At 43.7% G+C, this 24,246-nt stretch overlaps 1 protein-coding gene across 6 annotated transcripts in view; it reads right to left on the bottom strand.

Moving 5' to 3' along the window:
- POLK (DNA polymerase kappa) overlaps positions 1-24,246 on the bottom strand; it is a 358,361-nt gene that overhangs the window by 29,664 nt on the left and 304,451 nt on the right. For all 6 annotated transcript variants that reach the window (XM_060201047.1, XM_060201051.1, XM_060201046.1 and 3 more), the window contains 3 exons: positions 11,323-11,475; positions 9,012-9,143; positions 4,553-4,706 (listed from right to left, as the gene is read on the bottom strand). In XM_060201047.1, the coding sequence (XP_060057030.1) occupies positions 4,553-4,706; positions 9,012-9,143; positions 11,323-11,475 (439 nt within the window). The remainder of the gene's footprint in view (positions 1-4,552; positions 4,707-9,011; positions 9,144-11,322; positions 11,476-24,246) is intronic.

The following is a 24,246-nucleotide window of genomic DNA, read 5'->3' as shown; positions in this document are numbered from 1 at the left end:
ACGACAACAATAATAACTACAATAATAAAACAACAAGGGCAACAAAAGGGAAAATAAATAAATAAAAACTAAAATAAAATCATTAAAAAATAATAAACTTAAAAGTGATAATTATTATTTTATTTATACAGACTGGATAGCAACATTTTTCCAGAGACTTCACCTCTTGAGAATAAGGGTAAAAAGTAGAAAGGCATCGTGGCCTGTAAGGGGACGGACAGGAAGCCTCACTAGTAGGGGAGCCATGATGCAGCTGCCTCTGCTTCTCTGTCTCTTTCCTCTTCTCAATGTCTCTCTCTAACCCTCTCTCCGGAAGAAACAGTAGGCGGAAGAGAGGAGGGGGGGGCTAAGGCTGCTGAGAATGGAGTTTCTGTGTAAATACTGAGCCCTAGAGAGAACCCTGACGGCCAAGAAAAGATAAAATTCTGTGGGGTAGCATTGGTTTACAAGGCTGCATGTCCTAGGGTCACAGCCCCACCCCTCTTTTTGACATGTGTCGCCACGTCACTCCACGCTACGCCACCTGACTCCCGGCCTCCTGTTCCTAGACGAGCCCTCTATCAGCAGTGCCCTCCCAGATCAACTGAGGGAAGCAGCACAAGTCAACAAAGCACGACCAAGATCTCTTCCAGCCAAGCCAGGCGAGTACAAACACGTGTGGCTCGTGGACAGATCAGGGCTGAGGGAGAGACTCCAGGGCCCAGAGGCCGTGGTCAGGGGCTGCTGCCTCCAGGATGGGAGTCTGGCAGCAGACTCACCACTTCCAGGTCCCAGTCAATGATGATTAAAAAAAAAAAAAGCGGAAAACAGACGATCACCTGAGTGACGCATGAGCACAGACACATGTGACTTGTGGACAGAAGGGTGAGCGATCGATCCCCAAGACTAGAACCCTGTGCTCACCCTGTGTTCACAGCTGCTTTACTCACCACAGCCTAACAGTGGACGCAGCCTAGATGCCCGTCAGCAGATGACAGGCTAAGGTAGTGATGGGGTACAGACTCTGTGGAATACTACTCTGCCATCAAAAACTATGATACTGTGTCCTTTGGGACAAAACAGATGGACAAAACAGATGGAGGTGGAGGTGATGGATGCTTATAAAGAAGAGAAGGACAGCTACCAGATGGTTTCGAAAATTCATGTGGAATCTGATTTACATGAACTTGCCAAAAACAAAACAAAACAAGCAAAAAAAAAAAAAAAAATCCAAACAAGCCAGAAGCAAGCAAACCATAAGAATTATAAGAACTCTGGTGGTGGGAGTCGGGCTGTAGCGCAGCGGGTTAAGCCAGGTGGCGCAAAGCACAAGGACCAGCATAAGGATCCCGGTTTGAACCCTGGCTCCCCACCTGCAGGGGAGTCGCTTCACAGGCGGTGAAGCAGGTCTGCAGGTGTCTGTCTTTCTCTCCCCCTCTGTCTTCCCCTCCTCTCTCCATTTCTCTCTGTCCTATCCAACAACGACAATGACAATAACTACAACAATAAAAAACAACAAAGGCAACAAAAGGGAATAAATAAATTAAATAAATATTTAAAAAAAAAAGAACTCTGGTGGTTCTCTCTGGGAGGTGGGAGAGTGGGGACACAACTTTGGTGGTGCGTGTGGTGTGGAGCTAGACATCTTACAACCTTGTCACAAACTGTCAAAGAAAACGGTGCTCAGAGATGACAGGGAGTCCTCCCTCCTGTCAACCCTCTTCCCTCCCCAGCCCCTGTGATGTCTGTCCTCAGTTAGGAAGTCAGAGTCTATGCTTGTTTTTATTTGACCGATTTAAATTTTTAAATATCTAGAAAAAATTATTAGAAGAGACCACCCTGAGGGGATGCTTTAAGAGCTTGATGATTCCTCTTCCATCGTTTAAGAAAAATAAGAAACCAGCAAGATGAGAATTAAGGTTGGTGAAATGGCTGGCTTGGCTAGTGTGCTGCTTTGCCGTGTGTGATCCAAGTTAGAGCCAGGCCTCCACTGCACTGAAGAGAGCTCCAGCACTGTGGTCTCTCTCTCTCTCTCTCTCTCAAAAAAAAAAAAAGAAAAAAGAGGGAGTCAGGAGGTAGCACAGCGGGTTAAGCGCATGTGGCGCAAAGCGCAAGGACCCTGGTTCGAGCCCCCGGCTCCCCACCTGCAGGGGAGTCGCTTCACAGGTGGTGAAGCAGGTCTGCAGGTGTCTGTCTTTCTGTCCCCCTGTCTGTCTTCCCCTCCTCTCTCCATTTCTCTCTGTCCTATCCAACAACAACGACATCATCAACAACAACAATAACTACAATAATAAAACAATAAAACAACTAAAGGGAATAAATAAATATTTAAAAAAAGAAAAAGAAAAGAAAAAAAGTGACTTTTTTTTTTCAACAGAGCGCTACTCAGCTCTGGCTTACGCTGTGTCTAAGGCTGAACCTGAGTCCTTGGGAGCCTCGGGCATGACGTCTTTTGCATAACTTATTCTATCTCCCTGCCCCAAACTGAAGTTCCAGGCATCGAACTTTGTGTGTGGCCTTTCCAAACAACAGTTACACAAAGGCAAAAACCCTTTGGCCGCAGGCCTCTGTGTCTGAGAGTATGCTTGCTTCCTACCCCTAGTACAGATCAGAATCTTTAACATCAGCTCCTGGGCCCTCTGCTTGTGCTCTGTCACTCAGCAAGCTTTCCTGGGTTAATTTTCTCATATTTCAGAAAAAGGGGAAGAGAGGGAAGGGAGGAAGAGAAACGGGGGTGGGGGATGGAGGTGGGAGACCACAGTACTAATCCGTCAGCCATGAAACTCCCCTTGCACTGTCTGTGGTGTGTCCAAGTCAGGCCAGTATTCAAACCCGGAGCCTCACACAGAGTAAGGCGCAGACTCTGCCAGGTGAGTTACTGTCTTTCTCTGAGAATCAGAATTTGACTGAGTTGTTTTATGGGGGGGGGGGGGGGGGTAACGGTTTATAGTCAGCAGTAAATACAGTTGTTGGTACATGTGAAAACTTTCTCAGTTTTCTGTAAAGCACTTTTTAATTTAGTTCCATCAGTTTATTTTTGTTTTAGTTTTCCTTGCAATTGGATTACTACCCTGAGAGATGCCTGTAAAATACAGATGGAAAAGACCGCTGCCAATATGTTCCTCTAAGTGTGTGGTAGTTTCTGGTCTAATATCCAAGTCCTTGACCCATCTGGAATTTACTTGTGTGTGTGACGCAATGTACTGGTTCAGTTTCATTCTTTGCATGTTGCAACTCCATTTCCCCAACACCTTTTGTTGAAGAGACTCTCCTTTCCCCATTTAATAGTTTGGATCCCCCGTCAAAAATCAGATGTCCATAGATAGATGTGGGGGTTTATTTATGGGCTCTCAATTCTATTCCACAGGTCAGTGTTCCAGTACCAGGCAGTTCTAACGACAGTGACCCTATAATATAGTTTAAGATCTGGGAGTGTGATGCCTTCAGCTCTGTTCTTCTCTCTCAAGATTGTTTTGGTGGAGAAACAGGATTTTATGACACCAAACATGCACCCATTTTGCTCCCACGCTGAGTTACAACAAAGGCTCTCCCTACTGCCTGAAGCATTTCGTGATCTGTACACCTCATGTTCTGCTTGTCCTGGTAAATTTTGCTCCGGCGTCCAGGACAGCTCAGACCTTTGAAGTAACCACACTAGCGATAGGCAGTAGAAAGTAGTATATACCCTATCTTGATATTATTTTGGGTAGTAGGCCTTTTGAATAAACATTTGGAGTAATAAAACTTCTATTTCATCAAATGTAAAAGAATCAGAATAATGTCTAAGACAAAGAAATTGGGGGCTCATTAATTTTGGCAAGGTTAGCAACTGTCAGTCACTGCATAACCAGATTACAGAGAATTCAGTAAATTAAAAAATCCACTTAATATTTCACTATTAAAACATCTTCTGTAAACAAATACAACAAAAAGTCATCATAAGCAGATAACTTTCTCAGATCCAACACAAACCAACTCATCGTCACTTAGTCTTGTCTCAGTAGAGGTAAGAACTATCACAAAACTACTTTGTATAAGGAACCCAAACACTCTTAAGTCTAAGAAATTTAGTACGACATTTGGTTTAAAGTAACATTCCACACATTTAACTAAAAATCTTCTTGGTTTATTTTAACTTAATGATTTTTTTGCTTCTTCATAATTTTTCATAATAAAGGTGTATCTAATCCTACCAACCAGATACAGCATTAGCTGTGTTAATACAAAAGTTTTGGGGGTGGAATAGGGCAGTAGCGCAGCGCGTTAAGCACAGTTGGCGCCAAGCACAAGGACCGGCGTAAGGATCCCGGTTCGAGCCCCCGGCTCCCCACATGCAGGGGAGTCGCTTCACAGGCGGTGAAGCAGGTCTGCAGGTGTCTGTCTTTCTCTCCCCCTCGCTGTCTTCCCCTCCTCTCTCCATTTCTCTCTGTCCTATCCAACAACGACGACATCAATAACAACAACAATAAAAAGAAAACGGGCAACAAAAGGAAATAAATATTGAAAAAAAACTAAAAAGTTTTTTTTCTTTTTTTTGTCTTTCTTAGCTTGGTCATTCTAATAAATCACTTACCGTTTTCTAGAAAGTTCTCTGTTTTAAGGAAATACTTTCTTTTGTCCTCTGGCCAAGTTTGTCTTTCCTGTAAGTGCTTTGTTATGTTCAAGTAGGCTTCATCAAGACTCACAGCCATAAAATCGGGATCATACTCAGCAAGTATTTCCTTAACCTTCAAAAAGAACGACATGGTGTAAATTTTGCTTCCATAGTAGAACGTCCTATACACTGCTGGTAAGACACACTGATATTGAGGCTGGGCGGCAGCACACCTGGTCACATATATACATTACTATGCACAAAGACATAGGTTCAAGTCCCTGCAAGGGGGAAGGGTCACATCCAATGAAGCGACACTGTAGGTCTCTCTTCCTCCCCCGCCCCACCTCTCTCTGGGCATCATGGCTTATTAGGAAAAAGAGAGAGAGGAAGGGAAGTAGAAGGAGGAGAGAAAACATTAGTCTTGTTTTGCAACCACTGCAGTGATCTTGCAATCAGTAGCTCAAGGATTTAGAAAATAAATAATTCACTGGCAGGGAAAGTGTGTCCAATACTTTTTTTTTTTGTATTAGAATCCATCATGAAGGTATAGCTTCTATTCATGTATATCTAGATATAGTAAGTTACTGAAATAAATGTAAGCCAACACATCCTGACAGGCAATAGAAAAGATTGCTCAACAATATAAATTTAGATCACTGGCCAGAGATGGAAGTGGAACAATGGCTCCTGACCCCCCCCCCTTTGCACCTTTTATGATGGTTTTTGTTCATTCTAAAAAAAGGAATAACCTAGGTGGGAGGGGATAACATAATGGTTATGCAAAGAGACTCTCAGGCCTGAGGCTCCAAAGTTCCAGGTTCAATCCCCTGTACCATCAACCACCATAAACCACAGCAATGCTCTGGTTAAAAAAAATAATAAATTTAAAAAAAGCTATTTAAGAAGTAGGTCTACTTTAATTAATTATAATATGCACATATCTTCTTGTAGTTAACTACACATTAATACATGTGTCCATTCAAAAAAAATCAAAGCTCAGTTACCAATGTTCTTAGAATTACAATGAGCTTTCAGCTGATCTTGGATGGACCTTGAAAAATTCATGTTAAGTGAAATAAGTCAGAAGCAGAAGGATGAATATGGGATGATCTCAATCTCAGGCAGAAGTTGAAAAACAAGAACAGAAGAGAAAACACAAGTAGAACCTGAACTGGAATTGGCGTATTGCACCAAAGTAAAAGACTCTGGGGTGGGTGGGTGGGGAGAATACAGATCCAGAAAGGATGACAGAGGACCTAGTGGGGGTTGTATTGTTAAATGGGAAACTGGGCAATGTTATGCATGTACAAACTATTGTATTTACTGTTGAATGTAAAACATTAATCCCCCAATAAAGAAATTAAAAAAAAAAAAGAAATAGCCAGAGTGATCTGGGAGGCAGTGCAATAGATAAAGCACTGGACTCTCAAGCAGGAGGTCCTGAGTTCAATTCCCAGCAGCACATGTACCAGAGTGATGTCTGGGTCTTTCTCTCTCCTCTTATGTTTCTCATGAACAAAATAAATAAAATCTTAAAAAAAATAAAAAGAAACAGCCAGAAGTTTAGAGGAAGAGGGAGATAAAGAGGGAGAGACAGAGAGACACCTAGAGTTTTGCTTCACCACTTGTAAAGCTTTCCTCCTGCAGGTGGGGGCCGAGGGCGTGAACCCAGATCCTTGTGCGCCGTATTATGTGTGTTTAAACAGGTGCGCCACCACTCAACCCCCAACCCCCCAATAATATTTAGATTAGCAAAACATACTTGCTGAATTGTGTTAATTATGTTAATTAAGAGCACCCTGACTAGCTTGGCTCCTGGAGAAGAAAGCATTCCGATCACAGTGCTCACTCCCTTTGCGCAGGGTAATGCCCTGACAACAAAACAGACATGTGCCAGGAAAGAGGTGAGCACTTCAGGCTTCAGACACAGCTAGATCTGACCCACTTCCCCCAGATAAAACAAGAATGATTTTTCCTTAAGCCTTTAATTAAGGTAAACCAGACATATTCATGTATCTATAGTCCGTGAATTTGTAGTGTGGTTCATTTACACATCAGAAAGAAAAAAAAAAAGAAGCCATTTACTATCCAAAAATATACCATTGATCGGGCCTGCTCTAAATCAAATATGCACTTACTAGATAACTAAAGAACAATTTATTACGCTTTGTCATATTGTCAAAAGTTTCACTGAGGGAGTCAGGCGGTAGCTCAGCGGATTAAGCGCAGGTGGCACAAAGCACAAGGACCAGCGTAAGGATCCCGGTTCGAGCCCCCGGCTCCCCACCTGCAGGGGAGTCGCTTCCCAGGCGGTGAAGCAGGTCTGCAGGTGTCTGTCTTTCTCTCTCCCCTCTCTGTCTCCCCTCCTCTCTTCATGTCTCTCTGTCCTATCCAACAACAATGACGACATCACCACCACCACCAATAATAACTACAACAATAAAACAAGGGCAACAAAAGGGAATAAATAAACATTAAAAAAATTTTTTTTAAAGTTTCACTGAGTCAAAGTAGGACTTTGAAAAATCATTTCTCAGGGGTCTGAGAAACGCTCTAGTAGTTAAAGCATTCTATTCTCCAACATGAGAGGCCACGTTCAGTTCCTAAGTCTGACCCAGCACTGCAAGTGCCACAGAGACGTCCTGGTTCCCCCTCCTCTTCTCTCCTTTTCTTTAACAAATAGTCTCAGGCCGGAAACTTTGGTGCCGCACCTGTCACAGAGCACATGCCACAGTGCCAGGGACCGGGCTTAAGCGTGCAGGGAGGAAGTCTCCCCAGAGGTGAGGCAGGGCTGTGGGTGTTTCTCTTTCTCTCCCTCCATCTCCGCCCCCACCCCATTTCTCTCTGTCCCATCTGATAAAAATTAGAAAGGGGGGCGGGGTAGAGAGCATAATGGTGATGCAAAGAGACACTTATGCCTGCGGCTCCAAAGTCCCAGATTCAAACCCCCCCCCCCCGCACCACCTTAAGCCAGAGCTGAGCAGTGCTCTGGCTAAAAAAATAATAATAATTAAATTAAATTAAAAAGGGGGAAGGAAAAAAGTGACCCCAGGGAGTGGGTGATTCATAGTGCCAGCACCAAGCTCCAGTGATAACCGTGGAGGCAATAAAAACAAGTAAGTAAATCGATAATAAAAAGACGAGTTAAATTTATTTGGAAAAGGTTAAAATGAATGATTTTAGCAGATTCTGTAAATTACAAGGAAATGCTGGAAGAAAAATATATTGTACATTAATTAAACAATTGAATATCAATTTGTAATTGTTGTAATTAAGGTAGTTCTAAGTTTTCTGACGGGATTTTTCTAAGCAAATGTGAAAGACGGAAAAAGTTTAGAATGGGAAGGACATAGTATTGTCACCATATGCATCTCAGCATTCGATATACAAGCTAAAGAGTAGCAGGAGGAGAAAAATAAAAATAAACATTAGGGTCAAATAGGGCCTAGGCAGTGGCGCACCTGGTTAAGCGCACACACTAACTATAATGTGCAGCGTTCAAGCCCCTCGTCCCCACCTGCAGGGGGGAAGCTTCACAAGTGGTGAAGCAGGGCTGCGGGTGTCTCTGTCTTTTCCCCTCTCTATCTCCCCCCTCACCTCTCAATCTCTCTGTCTCTATCCAGTAATAATAAGTCAACGTATTAAAGAATGAGGCTCTGAGGTGGTAAGCTAGGGGTGACACACCATAGAACTGGCACGAGGCTCTGCGGGGTCTGACCTGGGCCCTCTAGAGTGAAGCAACGCTCTGCTTTTCTTTTTTTCCTCCAGGGTTATCTCTGGGGCTCGGTGAATCCACTTCTCCTAGCGGCCGTTTTTTCCATTATATTGGATACGACAGAAATCTTGGGAGGGCAGAGCCCTGCCCCACTAGGGAAAGAGAGAGGCAGGCTGGGAGTGTGGATCCACCTGCCAACGCCCATGTTCAGCGGGGAAGCGATGACAGAAGCCAGACCCTCCACCTTCTGCATCCCAGAACGACCCTGGGTCCACACTCCCAGAGGGATAGAGAATGGGAAAGCTATCAGGGGAGGGGATGGGATACGGAAACCGGGTGGTGGGAATTGTGTGGAGTTGTACCCCTCCTATCCTATGGTTTTGTCAGTGTTTCCTTTTTATAAAGAAAAAAAAAAGAAAAATTGGGAGGGGAGGGGAGACAGAGAGAGAGAGAGAGAATAGCAGATCTACTTCCCCGTTTGTGAGCCTTCCTCCCTGCAGGTGGGGAGCAGGGCCTTGAACCCAGATCCTTGCATGGGTCCTTATGCTTAGTACTATTTGAGCTGAACTGGTGCGCCACAGGTGTGCCACAGCTCCGCCTCCCACTAACTCTCTTTCTCTCAAAATAAATGATAGACAGATGAATCTTCAAGCTCTGATGCACACAGATGCCAGAAAATCAGTAAAAGGCCGTTCAGTAGAAGTGAGACGTCAGACTCACCTCACTACTCACAGCTCGATATTTGTCAAAGTTGGGGGGTACTATAATAAGATGTGGGCAGAGCCTTTTGGCAATGAATCCTGGCATGGCTGCACGAACACCGAACCTCCTGGCGTGGTAATTGGAAGTAGACTGAAAGAAAATGGACATAGACAACAAAAAATATATATATAAGCTAAAAGGAAATATTAATTGATGCAGTAATAAGAAACATTACTGACATGACTTCAATTCAAGGATATTCCTTTAAATTTCTTTATTAGTGATTTAATAATGATTAACAAGATCGTAAGATAACAGAACTACACTCCCACACAGTTCCCACCACCAGAGTCCTGTGTCCCATCCCTTCCATCGGAAGCTTCCCTCTGGGAGTATGGACCAAAATTCTTTTTTTTTTTTTTTTTTGCCTCCAGGGTTCGGTGCCTGCACTATGAATCCACTGCTCCTGGAGGCCATTTTTTCTCCACTGGATAGGACAGAGAGAAAGTGAGAGAGGAAGGAAGGGAAAGAGAGATACCAGCCGACCTGCTTCACCACCTGTGAAGTGACCCCCCCCCCCCCCCCGCAGGTGCACCACCACTCAAAACTCTTTATGGGGAGCAGAAGGTGGGAGTTCTGGCTTCTGTCATTGCTTCTCCACTGGACATGGGTGTTGGCAGGTGGATCCCCACCTCCAGCCTGTCTCTGTCTGTCCCTAGTGGGGCAGGGCTCTGAGGAGGGGAGGTAAGGATACCCCTTTTATAGGCCACTCACTCAAATCAAAGTCTGACTTTATTCAATCATAGTAAATATTTCATAACCTTCTTCTAGCGCTGTCCCATATGTGACTCTGTTAATAAGAAAGTATAGGGGGCCAGGCGGTAGCACAGCAGGCTAAACGCACATGGTATAAAGTGCAAGGACCGGCATAAGGATCCTGGTTCGAGCCCTTGGCTCCCCACCTGCAAGGGGAGTCGCTTCATAAGTGGTCAAGCAGGTCTGCAGGTGTCCATCTTTTTCTCCCCCTCTCTGTCTTCCACTCCTCTCTCACTTTCTCTCTGTCCTATCGAACAACAACAGCAATAACAACAACAATAATAAACAACAAGGGCAATAAAAAGGGGAAAAATAGCAGCCAGGAGCAACAGATTCCCAGTTCTGGCACCAAGCGCCAGTGGTAACCTTGGAGGCAAAAAAAAAAAAAAGAAGAAAAGAAAGTATGTGATGCTAGTTAACAGGAAAAATATTGCTAATCAAAAGATTTTTTTATAGCCCCAGGAAGTGAACGTTACAGAATTCATGGTCAATGTGAATACATGATGGTGCAGGTGATGTAAGAATCATAAAGTAACAGAGAGCCTGCACCTTCCCCTGTTCAAAGGTAACCTCTAGTTCCTTATGCCAATGGCCTGTTTTGACTAGCAGAATGGAAGGACACTATGTGTCCCAAAGCATGCCTGCTCTGGCATGTGCAAGGTCCGGGTTTAAGGCCGAGTAGACCAGCTCAGCAGACTACACAACGAGGCCAACTACTAACACCATGTCATAGGACAAAGAGATGCTAGGCCCACACACAGTGAAAGGTGGCTGCCCTCGCCTCATTAAGTAGAAGTCAGTCTAGGAGTATCGAAATACAGTCTGCATCAGAATTCTAGCAGCAGAATTCCAGCTATCATTTCCTGGAACTCTTAGGACTGCAGTAGATTGTAAGTCAGTGCCACGGTATTATTCAGTTCCCCCTGTTCAAAGGTAACCTCTAGTTCCTTATGCCAACAGCCTGTTTTGACTAGCAGAATGGAAGGACACTATGTGTCCCAAAGCCCAGCTACACCTTCTGCTCTTTTGGGATCTGTATACAGATGTTACGCCTAGATTTCTAAATGGTGACATTCCATGTGGAGGGTGAAAAGTTCAATGGCTGGCACTGGAATAGAAGAGGCTGGAATACATAGGGTTAAGTATAGAAATACATAGAGGAAATTGAGAGGGAGAGAGACAGAGAGACACCTGCAGCCCTGCTTCACCACGTGTGAAGCTTCCCCCCTGCAGGCAGGGACCAGGGGGCATTGTAACAGGTGCGCTCAACCAGGTGCAATCAACCAGGTGCGCCACCACCTGGCCCCTTTTATTTATATATCAAACAGAAATAAAAACTTGTACCTTAGAGGGTACTGAAAGAATTCAGTAACTGAATACATGAAAGTCAAACAAACAAAAGTAGGTTCCCTGGCTGATAGAAGATAGCAAAGGCTTTAGCCTCCGGGAACCAGCAGGCTTCCTTGCACATGCTGTGATGAACCTTTGTCCTCTCTGACATCGGCCAACCTACCAACATGCTCATGGACCCCACGGCGATAGGCCTGTCCTTCAGCTCCGGGTTGTCCCTCATTTCCACCGCCGCATAGAAAGCGTCCATGTCGACGTGCACGATGGTGTTGCTCAGGTCACGACTCTGCTCTAACTCCATCGCGACTCGGTTCACCTTGATTTGCAAAAAGGTGACGTACTCTTAGACGACTCATATTGAAACACCATTAAGTCGTAACATTAGCCTTACTTGTAGTAGCTATCTGTCTACCCGTCTGTTCATCTCTTCATCCATCCTTCCATCCATCTACTCACTTATTTCATCGGGTTTATTTTTTTTTTCATTGTTTTTCATCAAGGCAGGTGATTATTTTTATTCTCATAAACACAGAAGTCTGTTTTCAAATACCAGTTTTTAAAATACCACTTAATTAAATTAGTTAATTCAGTTAGTTAGTTTTTATTGCCACCAGGCTTACGGCTGGGGCTCAGTGCTGGCACTATGAATTCACTGCTCCCAGTGGACATTTCTTTTCTTTTCTTTTCTTTTCTTTTCTTTTCTTTTCTTTTCTCTTCTCTTCTCTTCTTTTCTTTTTTCCTACGTAGGACAGGACAGAAAGAAATTGAGAAGGGAGGGGAGAAGGAGAGGGAGAATGAAAGACAGACCCCTGCAGACCTGTTTCACCACTTGTGAAGCATCCCCCCTGCAGGTGGGGAGCTGGGGCTCAAACCCAGATCCGTGAGCAGTGATGTGTGCACTTAACCAGGTGGGCTACCATGCAGCCCCCTCAATTACCATTTTCAATCAGCTCTTTAATCTCTTGGTACCTCCTAGCACATAGCAAGAGATTGAGTCACTATTTATTGAATGAGCAAACAATGACAATGCTTTTGTGTCAAATAATTTGACTTCCTACCTTTGGAGAAAAACTCTTAACTGAAGTTTTGGCAAAGTAAAAAAAAAAAAAGTCATTCTGACTCAAGTCTTAAAATAGCAATAAAGGAAGTAGACAGCCAGCAACTGCACCTTTGGTTTCCAATGTGATGAAGAGATTTGTGACTCAAAGACTTGGTCATCACAGGGACCACGTTCACATCTCCCAAGATGTGGTCAGCTCCTGCCACCAACTTGGCCCCCGACCCCTTCTCCCACAGTCATATTTGCCTGCTGGGTCATGTTTACACTGACGAGTACTGTGGGACTCGAAGTGCTAAATAAAGCATGATGCAGACTCTGCCTCTAGAGGACTGCTTTTAGGCCTAGTACCCAATAGTTGCTAGCCAATACAATGCACACTCGGAATCTAGGCTGTGATTTCTCCTTCCGTGACATTTAAAAATGTATGCTAGGGGAGTCGGGCTGTAGTGCAGCGGACTAAGCGCAGGTGGCTTGCAGTACAAGGACCGGCATGAGGATCCTGGTTCGAACCCCGGCTCCCCACCTGCAGGGGAGTCGCTTCACAGGCGGTGAAGCAGGTCTGCAGGTGTCTATCTTTCTCTCCTCCTCTCTGTCTTCCCCTCCTCTCTCCATTTCTCTCTGTCCTATCCAACAACGACAACAACAATAATAACTACAATAATAAAACAACAAGGGCAACAAAAGGGAATAAATAAAATAAAAATAAATATTAAAAAAAAGAAAAAATTAAAAAAAAATGTATGCTAAACTTCCAGTAAAGGATCTTAATCTTGGGTGGTTCTGTAAAGAGAACTCTCCTGCCTGAGGCTCCAAAGTCCCAGGTTCAATCCCCCGCACCAGCATAAGCCAGAGCTGAGCGGTTCAAGTAAAGACGGGTGCTGTCTTTGTTGATCTCACAGCAGCCTATGACACGGTCTGGCACCGTGGTCTCCTAGTCAAGATCTCAAGATGCCTGCCTCCATGGGTGGCCAACACTATATCGTTTCTTCTCCAAAACAGAAGATTCCGGGTGCATCTGGGTGACAAGTCTAGCAGATGGAGACTTGTTTCAAGTGGCCTCCCCCAGGCCTCTGTTCTGGCTCCTACGCTATTTAATATTTACATCAATGACCTCCCAGAAACTTCTTCAAGGAAGTTCATCTACGCCGATGACATCTGCTGTGCAACTCAGGCATCCAAGTTCGACATCCTCGAGGAAACACTCACGAAAGACATGTCTCTGATATCTGATTACTGTAAAAAATGGCGACTAATCCCTAGCACTGCAAAAACGGTATCATCTGTTTTCCATCTACACCATGCCTTGGCCTCACGTGAGCTTAATGTGCAGCTTGACGATACGAGAATCCGGCATGAAGCCCAGCCAGTCTATCTTGGCGTTACTCTCGATCGCACTCTGTCATTTCACAAACATCTCATAAAAACTGCAGCAAAGGTGGGCGCGAGGAATCACATCATTGCAAGACTGGCCAGCTCCTCATGGGGCGCGAGCGCTTCCACACTACGATCATCCTCTCTGGCATTATGCTATTCCACTGCAGAATACTGTGCCCCAGTATGGTTCCGTAGCCCCCATGTCCACTTGGTTGATTCCAAATTATATTCCTCCATGAGGATCATTTCTGGAACCATCCATTCCACCCCGGTTCCATGGCTGCCAGTTCTTAGCAACATCGCCCCGCCAGATATTCGTCGGGATGCGGCATCATCTAAGTTCATTTCCCACGTCTACGCTCGACCGGACCTGCCAATATACGCGGATATCTTCGCCCACCCTGTCCAACGCTTGACGTCTCGTCACCCAATCTGGTCCCCTACGCCTACACTGAACTTCTCTGTTCCAGTCTCTTGGAAACAGAGTTGGCAGTCAGCTGAGGTCAAGAACAAACACCTCATCACAGACCCCTGCGAGCGTCAACCCGGCTTTGACCTGGCACGTTATGATTGGGCCCTCCTCAATCGCTATCGAACAGGCCATGGCCGGTGCGCCGCTATGTTCCATCGCTGGGGAGCCAGAGACGACCCGAACTGCCCCTGCGGTTCCAGACAGACTATGATCCACATAGTCAACAACTGCCACCTCTCCAGATTCAAAGGAGGTCTCGAAACTTGACATCAGGCTCCACCTGACGCTGTTGACTGGCTACGGAAGAAGGGCAAACGCTAGAAGAAGAAGTTCCTGGTCTCCACCTGCAGGGCAGAAGTTTCATGGTGGTGGAGTAGTGCTTCAGGCTGCAGGTGTCTCTCCTCTCTGCCTCTCTTCAGTAAAAAAAAAAAAAAAAAAAAAGGAAGGAAGGAAGGAAGAGAGAAAGAAAAGGAAAAAAAGATCTTCAGGAATAGCAAGTCATGTAGGCACTAAGCCCATTGTAACCATAGTAGAAAAAAAAAACACGTTTCTTTAGAAAGAGTTGGACTGACATAAAAGGAGAGAAATAAAAGGAAGCTGACACAGCCAAAGTAGAACAATTCAAAAAAAAAAAAAAAAGTGAGTTTACACAGCAGGACCCAACCCCACCCAGGGGCTCCTTCTCTGTGGCCTCTCCCTAGTGGAGGCTGGACAAGCCTTTTCCCCAGTGTCCCCTAAAGCTGGGGGTGACTATGTGGCTCCTCTGATTTACGTCGCATGTGAGGAAGTCAATTCAATCATTAAAGTCCTGAGAAAAGAGACAGGAAAGCTATGAGATGAGATGAGATGAACCGGAACGACGAAGAGTGTGTTCTACACGGCACGGGCTCAGTCTGCACAGTGTGTCCCCGCGAGGGTCGGCGGGAAGCTGCCTAGTGAAGGGACCGAGGGCACAGGCTCAGCACCCAGACACCAGCAAGGGGGGCGAGCTCTGGAACGAGTCCAGTCACCATCATGTGGACAGCCCCAGAGCAGGTGTCTGCAGGGTAGAGTTACAGAGGTATGACTCGCTCCCAGTTTCCCCTTCATTAGAATTCAACCGCGTGGAGGCCAGGCGCTGGTACAGCTGGTTACGCACATATGATAGTGTGCAAGGATGCAGGTTCAAACCCCTGGTACCCACCTGCAGGGGAAGGAAAGCTTCACGAGTGAAGCAGGGCTGCAGGTGTCTGTCTCTCTGACTCTGCTCCTTTCTATCTCCCCCGCCCCTCTCAATTTCTCTCTGTCTCTACCCAATGATAAATAACTAAAACATGATTTTTAGAATTAAAAATGAAAAAAAAAAATTCAACCATGATGCATTCTGCAGAATTTTCCTAGGACGCCAGCTGCCCACGAGCTGCAAGTCGAGAATGAGACTCTTCTTTGAGGAGCTGCCACCCTGAGTCATGTTTGGAGCTACAGGATTCTCTCCCAGGCCTGGCCTTGCTTAGGCTGTAGCTCACCCGACTGGCCTGGGGGAGGGGTGGGGGGGGTGCCTTTTTCAGACACAGGCTGTTCCCTTGTCTCCAGGGCCACTCCCAGCTCTGTAAGGAAGCCTTCAAAGACCAGCTTAGATCTCTCCAACACTTAAAACTTATCTGTACTCTGGAAGATTTACTGTGTGTTTCCTGTTTTCACTGTGGCACTGACTACACTGGGCTGTTAATTTGAGTCCCACCAGAAAGGCCTTGTAGGGCTTTAAATTCTTCCCTCCTAAGTCAGAAAGGGAGAGGAGATTCGTAGAAGTAATGAAAGCTGTACTGATAACATAAGTATCCTTGCTCCCCCCCACCCCCCCACCGCCCCCCCCCCCCCCCCGCCGTTAAAAGAGAGGAGGATTATTTGTAGGAAAAGACAAAAAAACTGGAGAAGCCTCCTCTCTGGAGAAGCACCACACCTATTAAATGGAACTTTTCAACTTAATCAGATCTAAAACAACTATTTCTTGTGGCACCTCAGAGTTTAACTGGCGAATAGCAGCCTGATGGAGAAGTATGTAAACCACCATAGAGATTTACAAAAAGCAAGGCTAGATTAAAATCTAAACTATATTAATACAGAAAATATGCCCCAAATGTGAGTCAGTTGGGATTAAGAGACTAGCACATGAAATACTTGAGCCCTGAATCACTGAAACGGAAACAGATCAAACAGAAAGTTAGCCAAGTGAGAGAGCTAGTCCTCAGACTCATGCTTTAGTGCCATGGCAGGGTCTCCCGTCATCTGTTGTCTTTTCTGTGCTCAGATCAAGGGTACAGCTGCCAAAAGGAAACCCCCCACCGGGTGACTCACACATTCCACTTTACTATCTCAAATTAGTCACCCTTGTTTGAACTCCTTCTTTTTCTGTCCACCACCGCTGCTGTTTTCTTTCGAAATCTCCCACTGAACTCGTTCATGGTTTTCCCTTCTTCCACTTCCTCTTCCATTTCCCATCCCAAATGACTTTCAGGTTTTGATCTGAGCCCCTTCTAAGTGCCGTATCCCTTTCATTACTGTCTCTAGAGCCACCGTACGTTGTAGGAGATAATAAAAGGGGCTTTTGTTTGGGTCCTGTCTCTCCCACTTATTACAAGACACTGGGACCGGTAAACCTTCACAATCTGACTTTCTTCCCCCTCCCTACAAAAAAAAAAACACATTTATTTATTCATTCTGGTGAGACAGCGAGAGAGAGAAAGAGACCAGAGCGCTGTCCAGCTCTGGCATATGGCAGCCCTGGGGTTGAACCCAGGATCACGGGGACCTCAAGCTTACAGGTCTGGTCGCTCCCACGCCAGGATTTCTTTGGTCCCCTCTCCTTATCTATAAGTGGTGACTAAACCATTCTCAAAAGGTTGGAAGGATTTAAGTGTACCCATGCAATGCAGCAATTCCAGAATACAGTAAAAGGTTAATGGTATCACCTATAATTTTAAAAACAGAAGGAACATTTAGAGTTTATTTAATGTACATATATTTTTAAGTGTGACACAGAGGGAATAGGCCAGGGCCTTGCAGCTGCATAATACCATCACTCAGCAGTGTCCCAGTGCAATTTTGCACTAGTTTCTGAGAAAAAGAAGAGAGTATTCCCTCTCTCTCTCTCCCTCCTCCTCTTCCTCTCCCTCTCCCTCTCCCTCTCCCTCTCCCTCTCCCTCTGAAACATCTCTGGAGCTGATCACAGTACTTCTCAGGCTTGAGCCCAAAGTCTCACATAATAGCAGGCTGTGTGCTTTGCTGAGAGCTATCTCCTTGCTGGGTGTCAGATCTAGACCCAGGCTCTCTCATTCTGTAGAGTGTTCAGCTGGTAGGTGTCAGTTCTAGACCCAGGGCTCCCTCATTCAGTAGAGTGTTTAACTGCTGGGTGTCAGATCTAGACCAAGGCTCTCCCATTCTGTAGAGAGTTCAGCTGCTCGGTGTCAGATCTAGACCAAGGCGCTCTCATTCTGTACAGTCTTTGCTGTAAGTGTTATATCTAGACCAAGACTCTTTCATTCAGTAGAGTGTTTAGCTGCTAGATGTCAGATCTAGACCAAGGCTCCCTCATTCTGTAAAGTGTTCAGCTGCTGAGTGTCAGATCTAGAGCAAGGCTCCCTCATTCTGTAGAGTGTTTAGCTGCTGGGTGTCAGATCTAGACCAAGGCTCTCTCATTCTGTACAGTCTTTGCTATAAGTGTTATATCTAGACGGAGACTCTCTCATTCAGTAGAGTGTTTAGCTGCTGGGTGTCAGATCTAGACCAAGGCTCCCTCATTCTGTAGAGTGTTTAGCTGCTGGCTATCAGATCTAGACCAAGGCTCCCTCATTCTGTAGAGTGTTTAGCTGCTGGCTGTCAGATCTAGACCAAGGCTCCCTCATTCTGTAGTGTATTTAGCTGCTGGGTGTCAGATCTAGACCAAGGCTCTCTCATTCTGTAGTGTTCAGCTGCTGGGTCTTAGATCTAGATACACGCTCTCTCATTCTGTGGAGTGTTCAGCTGGTAAGTGTTAGATCTAGTCCCAGGCACTCTCATTCTGTAGTTTGTACATCTTGTCATGTGTGAGATCTTCATGAGTCGAGCTCCAATACCTCATGGGTACATCATGGATGGAAGTAGGTGAGCTCCAGGGATCATGGAAAAATGCTGTGGTGACTATGTCTGTCCCTTCCTTGCCATAAAAAGACATAATATCAGTTCAGGGAGGCCACTCAGTCATAGCAACATACACATATGAGGCCTTGAATTCACCCCATGATGGAGAGAGGGAGAAAAGACAATTGGATGTGGTAACTAAAATGCTCCAACACCTAGGTTCCTTCCATTATTTTATGACATAAAATGATTTTTTTCACAAAATTAACATTAAGATAAGCTCAAGCCAAACCATAAATACTAAAATTCACATCCATACTATGCCTAGTGTGAAAAATTTTTTTTACATGTGAAAACTTCCCCTTTTGGTTAGATTTAAGCAACTATTTCAGGAAAAAAATGCATTTTTTTTAAATCATGACCAAGTGATGTTTATCTCAGGGATGCAAGGTTGGCTTAATAACCAATAAATCAATCAATCAATCAACATGATCCACCACATCAATAAAAGACCAGGAAACACATGGTTATATCAATAGATGAATAGAAAGTCTTTGACAAAAATCCAACATCTCCCTATGATCAAAACACTATAGAAAATGGGAATTGATGGAAAATTCCTCAAGATAATAGAGTCTATATATACAGCAAATCTATAGCCAAGATTATACTCAATGCTGAAGAACTAGAAACATTTCCCCCTCAGATCAGATACTAGACAGGGCTGCCCACTATCACCATTACTATTCAACACAGTGTTGGAAGTTCTTGCCATAGCAATCAGGCAGGAGCAAGGAATTAAAGGCATACAGATTGGAAGAGAAGAAGTCAGACTCTGCCTATTTGCAGATGATATGACCGTATACACAGAAAAAAATGCTTATTTCCTTGGCTTGGTTTATGTTAAAATTTGTTGAGTGCATATGCATTTATAAAATCAATCGTTAAAATGGTCACAAGGCATTGATTTGCTGTGTCCTTCCCATGTAAAGTAATGTGGATGTTCATATTCCTCACTGTACGAGCCCAGGTTACAGTAAGGTGCTGTCAGCTACAAAAACGACTGTGTCTTTAAGAAGCCTAATGAGGATGGATGGAATTCAAAGAGAGTCTGTGTCATCCTGGGCATCAACACTCACAGAGGTGACAAGCAAAAGTTTAGACTATTTTTACCATGCATAATAAAATCTAGCATTTGAATACTGTATTACTCTAAAATTTAAAAAACAAAGAAGACATTTTGCATGGAAACCTCTCTGTTCTTTGAGATTTTCTTGTCTCCTTAGGACTTCACCCAACACCCTCCCATTTACCCAAATGCTTTGAAACGAAGCCCAACAAATGAAACCACTTAACAATCACCAGAAAACATATTTCCTGCCATTCCCCTTGCAGGAGATGCCAGAGAACCTCCTATGTAGTCAGCAACGAAAACTGCAACTAAGTCTGAAGCTCAACTTTATAATGGAAGGTTGTTGTTTTTGTTTTCTTATAGATTACCAGTAAGTATAAAGGAGTATTTTAAAAATATATGAACAATGAAAAATTATAACACACAATAGACATTTCTCTAGTATTAAAAACTTTATTAAAGATATTGAAGACTACAGATCAACATAATTACCGGATGGTATCCAAAAAGCAAACTGCCTAAAGATTAATATCTATTAAAAAAAAGTTATTGTTGACAGAGTGGAATTTTTAAATTGATTTAAAAAAAAAGATGCTCAAAATTGTTTGAAAGAAGCAGTGTCTGAGAAAAAAAATTAAGAACAGCAGTAAAGGAAGGCATTAAACTACAGTGCTATTCAATAATCAAAGCAGCGTGTTGCTGTACGAGAACATATTCGAATTGCTTAGAAGGGGCAAGGGAGACAGCATAACGATTCTGCAAAAGACCTTCATGCCTGTGGCTCTGAGATTCCAGGTTCAATCCCCAGCACTACCATCAACCAGAGGTGATTAGTGTTCTGGTCTCTCTATCTCTCATTAAAATGAATTTCTAAAAAAAGAGTTCAGAAACAAATCACATGGAAGTAGTAATTTAATGTATTATAGAAAGCACTCATGATTTAATAAATGATATTGAGATGCCTGAATCACCACTTACTTAGGAAAATAAAAGCAGTCAGGTAAAACAGAATACTTTTTATTTAAGAAAAAATATCTTATGCCTTAAAGGAAGTCAAATTTCAAATGAGCTGAAGATTTGAATACAAAAATAAATGAAAATATTAAAAGAAAAATCAGAACGGAAGAAATAGCATAATGTTTATACAGAAAAACTTCCAGGCCTGGGCTCTGACATCTCAGGTTTAATCTCAGCACCACCATAAGCTAAAAATGAGCAGTGCTCTGATAAAAGTAAATAGAGAAATAAATCTTTTTAAAAAAGAATATAGAGATGTGGTTGTGAGGAATAACCTTTTAAACACAACATTCAGATTAAAAACCTAACAGAGGACTGAGCAGTGGCACACCCAGTTAATTGCACATATTACCAAGCACAAGGAACTGGGTTCAAGGCCCGGGTCTCCACCAGCGGGGGGGACTCTTCACAAGCAGGGAAGAAGGTCTGAAGGTGTCTCTCTTTCTCTCCCTCTCTTTAGCTCCTGTTCTCTCTCAATTTCTCTGTCCTAGCTAATAAAAATTAGAAAGGAAAAAAAAAAAAAAAAAGGAAAAAATGCCCACCAGGAGTGGTGGGTTCATAGTGCCGGCACAGAGCCCCAGCAATAACTCTGGTGGGGGAAAAAAGATCACACTACTGGATCTGATTACACAGACAAAACTGTAGGGAATTTTTGCAGATAGAGAATGTATTTTACAACTTCTTCTATGCATAGGTGTGGCTAGGAATTTTAAAACTTTTGCCAAAAGAATGTAAGCTGAATATGTAACTTCTTTCTTTTTAAAAACAATTTATTTATTTTGATATGACTTGTCTTAGAATATTTCTTCATTCTTTTTATTTTCTTACGAGTGGCTGACTGGGTCTGATTTGTCAAGCACATAGTCATTATTGTAGCAAGCAGAAAAAAAGAGAAGCCACTCACAAGAAAACTACCAGTGGTTAATTTATGAGATTATATTTTCTTTATCATACTCACAGGACAAATTAAAACAAGCAAGAAATAAGACTATGGACACCACTAGCAAAAAAACAAAAGTCACTAACTTTCCTCTTAATTGCTTAAAAGAATTTAGAGGGGGGGTCGGGCGGTAGCGCAGCGGGTTAAGCGCATGTGGCGCAAAGCGCAAGGACCGGCATAAGGATCCGGGTTCGAGCCTCCGGCTCCCCACCTGCAGGGGAGTCGCTTCACAGGCGGTGAAGCAGGTCTGCAGGTGTCTGTCTTTCTCTCCCCCTCTCTGTCTTCCCCTCCTCTCTCCACTTCTCTCTGTCCTATCCAACAACAATGACATCAATAACAACAACAATTACAACAATAAAACAACAAAGGCAACAAAATGGAATTAAATCAATATATATATTTATATATGTATATAAATATATATACATATAAATATATATGTATATATATTTATATACATATATAATTTATATACACATATAAATTTATATACACATATATACATACACATATAAATTCTTATATATATATATATATATATATATATATATATGTATGTATGTATGTATAAAAGAATTTAGAGGGCTGTCACAGGAGAAAGTTCTGACCAGAGGTAATTACAGGGGTTCTGAGATAGGCTGGGTTAGGAGAAAGTAAATAGGACCTGTTGGTTCACAGTTCCTTTTTGTTTCTATTTGTCTATTTAATGTTTAAGTTATTTTCATTAGTGATTTAATAATGCTTTACAAGGTTGTAAGGCTATGGGGCATAGCTCCAAACCACACCCACCACCACAGTTCCGTGTGCTGCCCTAAATCCTAGCTCTCCTGGCTTCCCCCAAGGATAACCACCATAGCTTTCCTCCTTTCTAGGTTTTTTATTGGGGGATTAGTGTTTTACAGTAGACAGTGAAATACACTAGTTGGTCCATGTGTAACATTTCTCAGTTCTCTACATAACAATACAACCCCCACTAGGTCCTCCTCCACCATCCTGTTCCAGGACCTGAACCCTCTCCCCAACCCCAGAGTCCTTGACTTTGGTGCAAGACACCAACTCCAGTCCAAGTTCTGCTTAGTGTTTTCCCTTCTGATCTTGCTTTTCAACTTCTATGAGTGAGGTCATCCCATATTCATCCTGCTCTTTCTGACTTAACCTCAGTTAACATGATTTCTTCAAGCTCCATCCAAGATGAAGTGAAGAAGACGAATGCACCATTTTTAATAGCTGAGTAGTATTCCATTGTGTATATAGACCACAACTTGCTCAGCCACTCATCTGTTGTTAGACACCTGGGTTGCTTCCAGGTTTTGGCTGTTATAAGTTGTGCTGCTGTGAACATAGGTGTGCACAGATCTTTTTGGATGGGTGTGTTTGGTACCTTAGGATATATCTCCAGGAGAGGAATTGCAGGGTCATAGGGCAGGTCCATTTCTAGCCTTCTGAGGGTTCTTCAGACTGCTCTCCACAAGTGTTGGACCAGTTTACATTCCCAACAGCAGTGCAGGAGGGAATGTCCCTACAAATTTGTCCCTACAAACTCTCCAGCACTTGTTGCTGCTACCTTTTGAATCTCTTCTATGGAGAATATTCTGTTTATATCCTCTCCCCATTTTTTGGATGGGGCCATTTGTTTTGTTTGTTTGTTTTTGTTGCTGAGTTTGGTAAGCTCTTTATATATTTTGGTTATTAGCCTCTCGTCTGATGTATGACATGTAAAGAACTTCTCCCATCTGTGAGAGGTCTCTTTGTCTGGATGGTGGTTTCTTTTGCTGTACAGAAGCTTTTTAATTTGATGTAGTTCCACTGGTTTATTTTTGATTTAGTCTTCTTTGTAACTGGATTCATATCATTGAAGATGCCTTTAAAATGTATATGGAAAAGAGTTCTGCCAATATTTTCTGCCAGGCTAGCGTCGCAGGAGAGAGAGACGAGGAACTTGTGGTGGAGTGGGAATGCAATGCAATGCCTTTATTGATCAGATACAATGCCTATCTATCTATCTATATATCTTTTACCGGAAGTGGCAAGTGGGAAAAGGAAATGGCTAGGAGAGGGGGTGGAGAAAAGAAAAGAGCTCGAAGGTAGAAAGCCTCCATAGCAGCTGTTGCGAAGGTTCTAACCAGTGGGATTAACCAGTACCCTGCAGGCAGGGTGGGTCTCAGGCAAAACAATTATGTAAATAGACCACAGCATCAGAGCAGGGGACCTGGTGTACTGCCCAACATCTCCCCCTTTCTTTTTATCTAATGGCCATAATTTCAGAAATGCGGGACGCTTTGAAAGGCAGGGAGTCTGATAGGAGGAGGCACACCTTTGGGGTACTACTGTCCCTCCTTGCTCAACCTCTCGGTAGAGAGAGTCTAACAGGATAGACGCACTCCTCAGGTTCAAGCCCTGCCAAACTCAACCACATCCTCACAATTCCCCGAAATCTCTCTCTTTCTAAATGGCCATATACAAATGGGTCAATGTCTGTAAAAGACTCTGTTTCTGTCAGAGGAATAGCAGTGTAGGGGTGAACAGAAACCTATATCGTGCAGGTGTTTTTATAAGAACTGGAATAAGACTTGGAGGGACAAGTAGGAGAGCAGCAAAGCCAGTGTGATGTCAAGGGGAGGCCTGGTGGGTACAGGGAGGTCGCTTCACAGGCGGTGAAGCAGGTCTGCAGGTGTCTGTCTTTCTCTCCCCCTCTCTGTCTTCCCCTCCTCTCCATTTCTCTCTGTCCTACCCAACAATGATGACAGCAATAACAACAACAATATTAACTGCATCAATAAAACAACAAGGGCAACAAAAGGGAAAATAAGTAAGTATAAAAATTTTTTTTTAAAAAAAAGAAGAGGAATCAAGAAAGAAAAACAAAAACTAACAAAAGACAATGATCTGTCTCATGGTATCATGACTAGCAGTCAGTTCCCCCCACCCCCCCCCTCTCTCTCTCTCTCTCTCGCAGTAGAAAGGCAAAGACAGAGATGGAAGGGACAGTAGAGACAC

The sequence above is a fragment of the Erinaceus europaeus genome, chromosome 11, assembly GCF_950295315.1.
Source record: "Erinaceus europaeus chromosome 11, mEriEur2.1, whole genome shotgun sequence".
NCBI classification, from domain to species: Eukaryota; Metazoa; Chordata; class Mammalia; order Eulipotyphla; family Erinaceidae; genus Erinaceus; species Erinaceus europaeus.
This window is presented reverse-complemented; position numbering and strand designations above follow the sequence as displayed.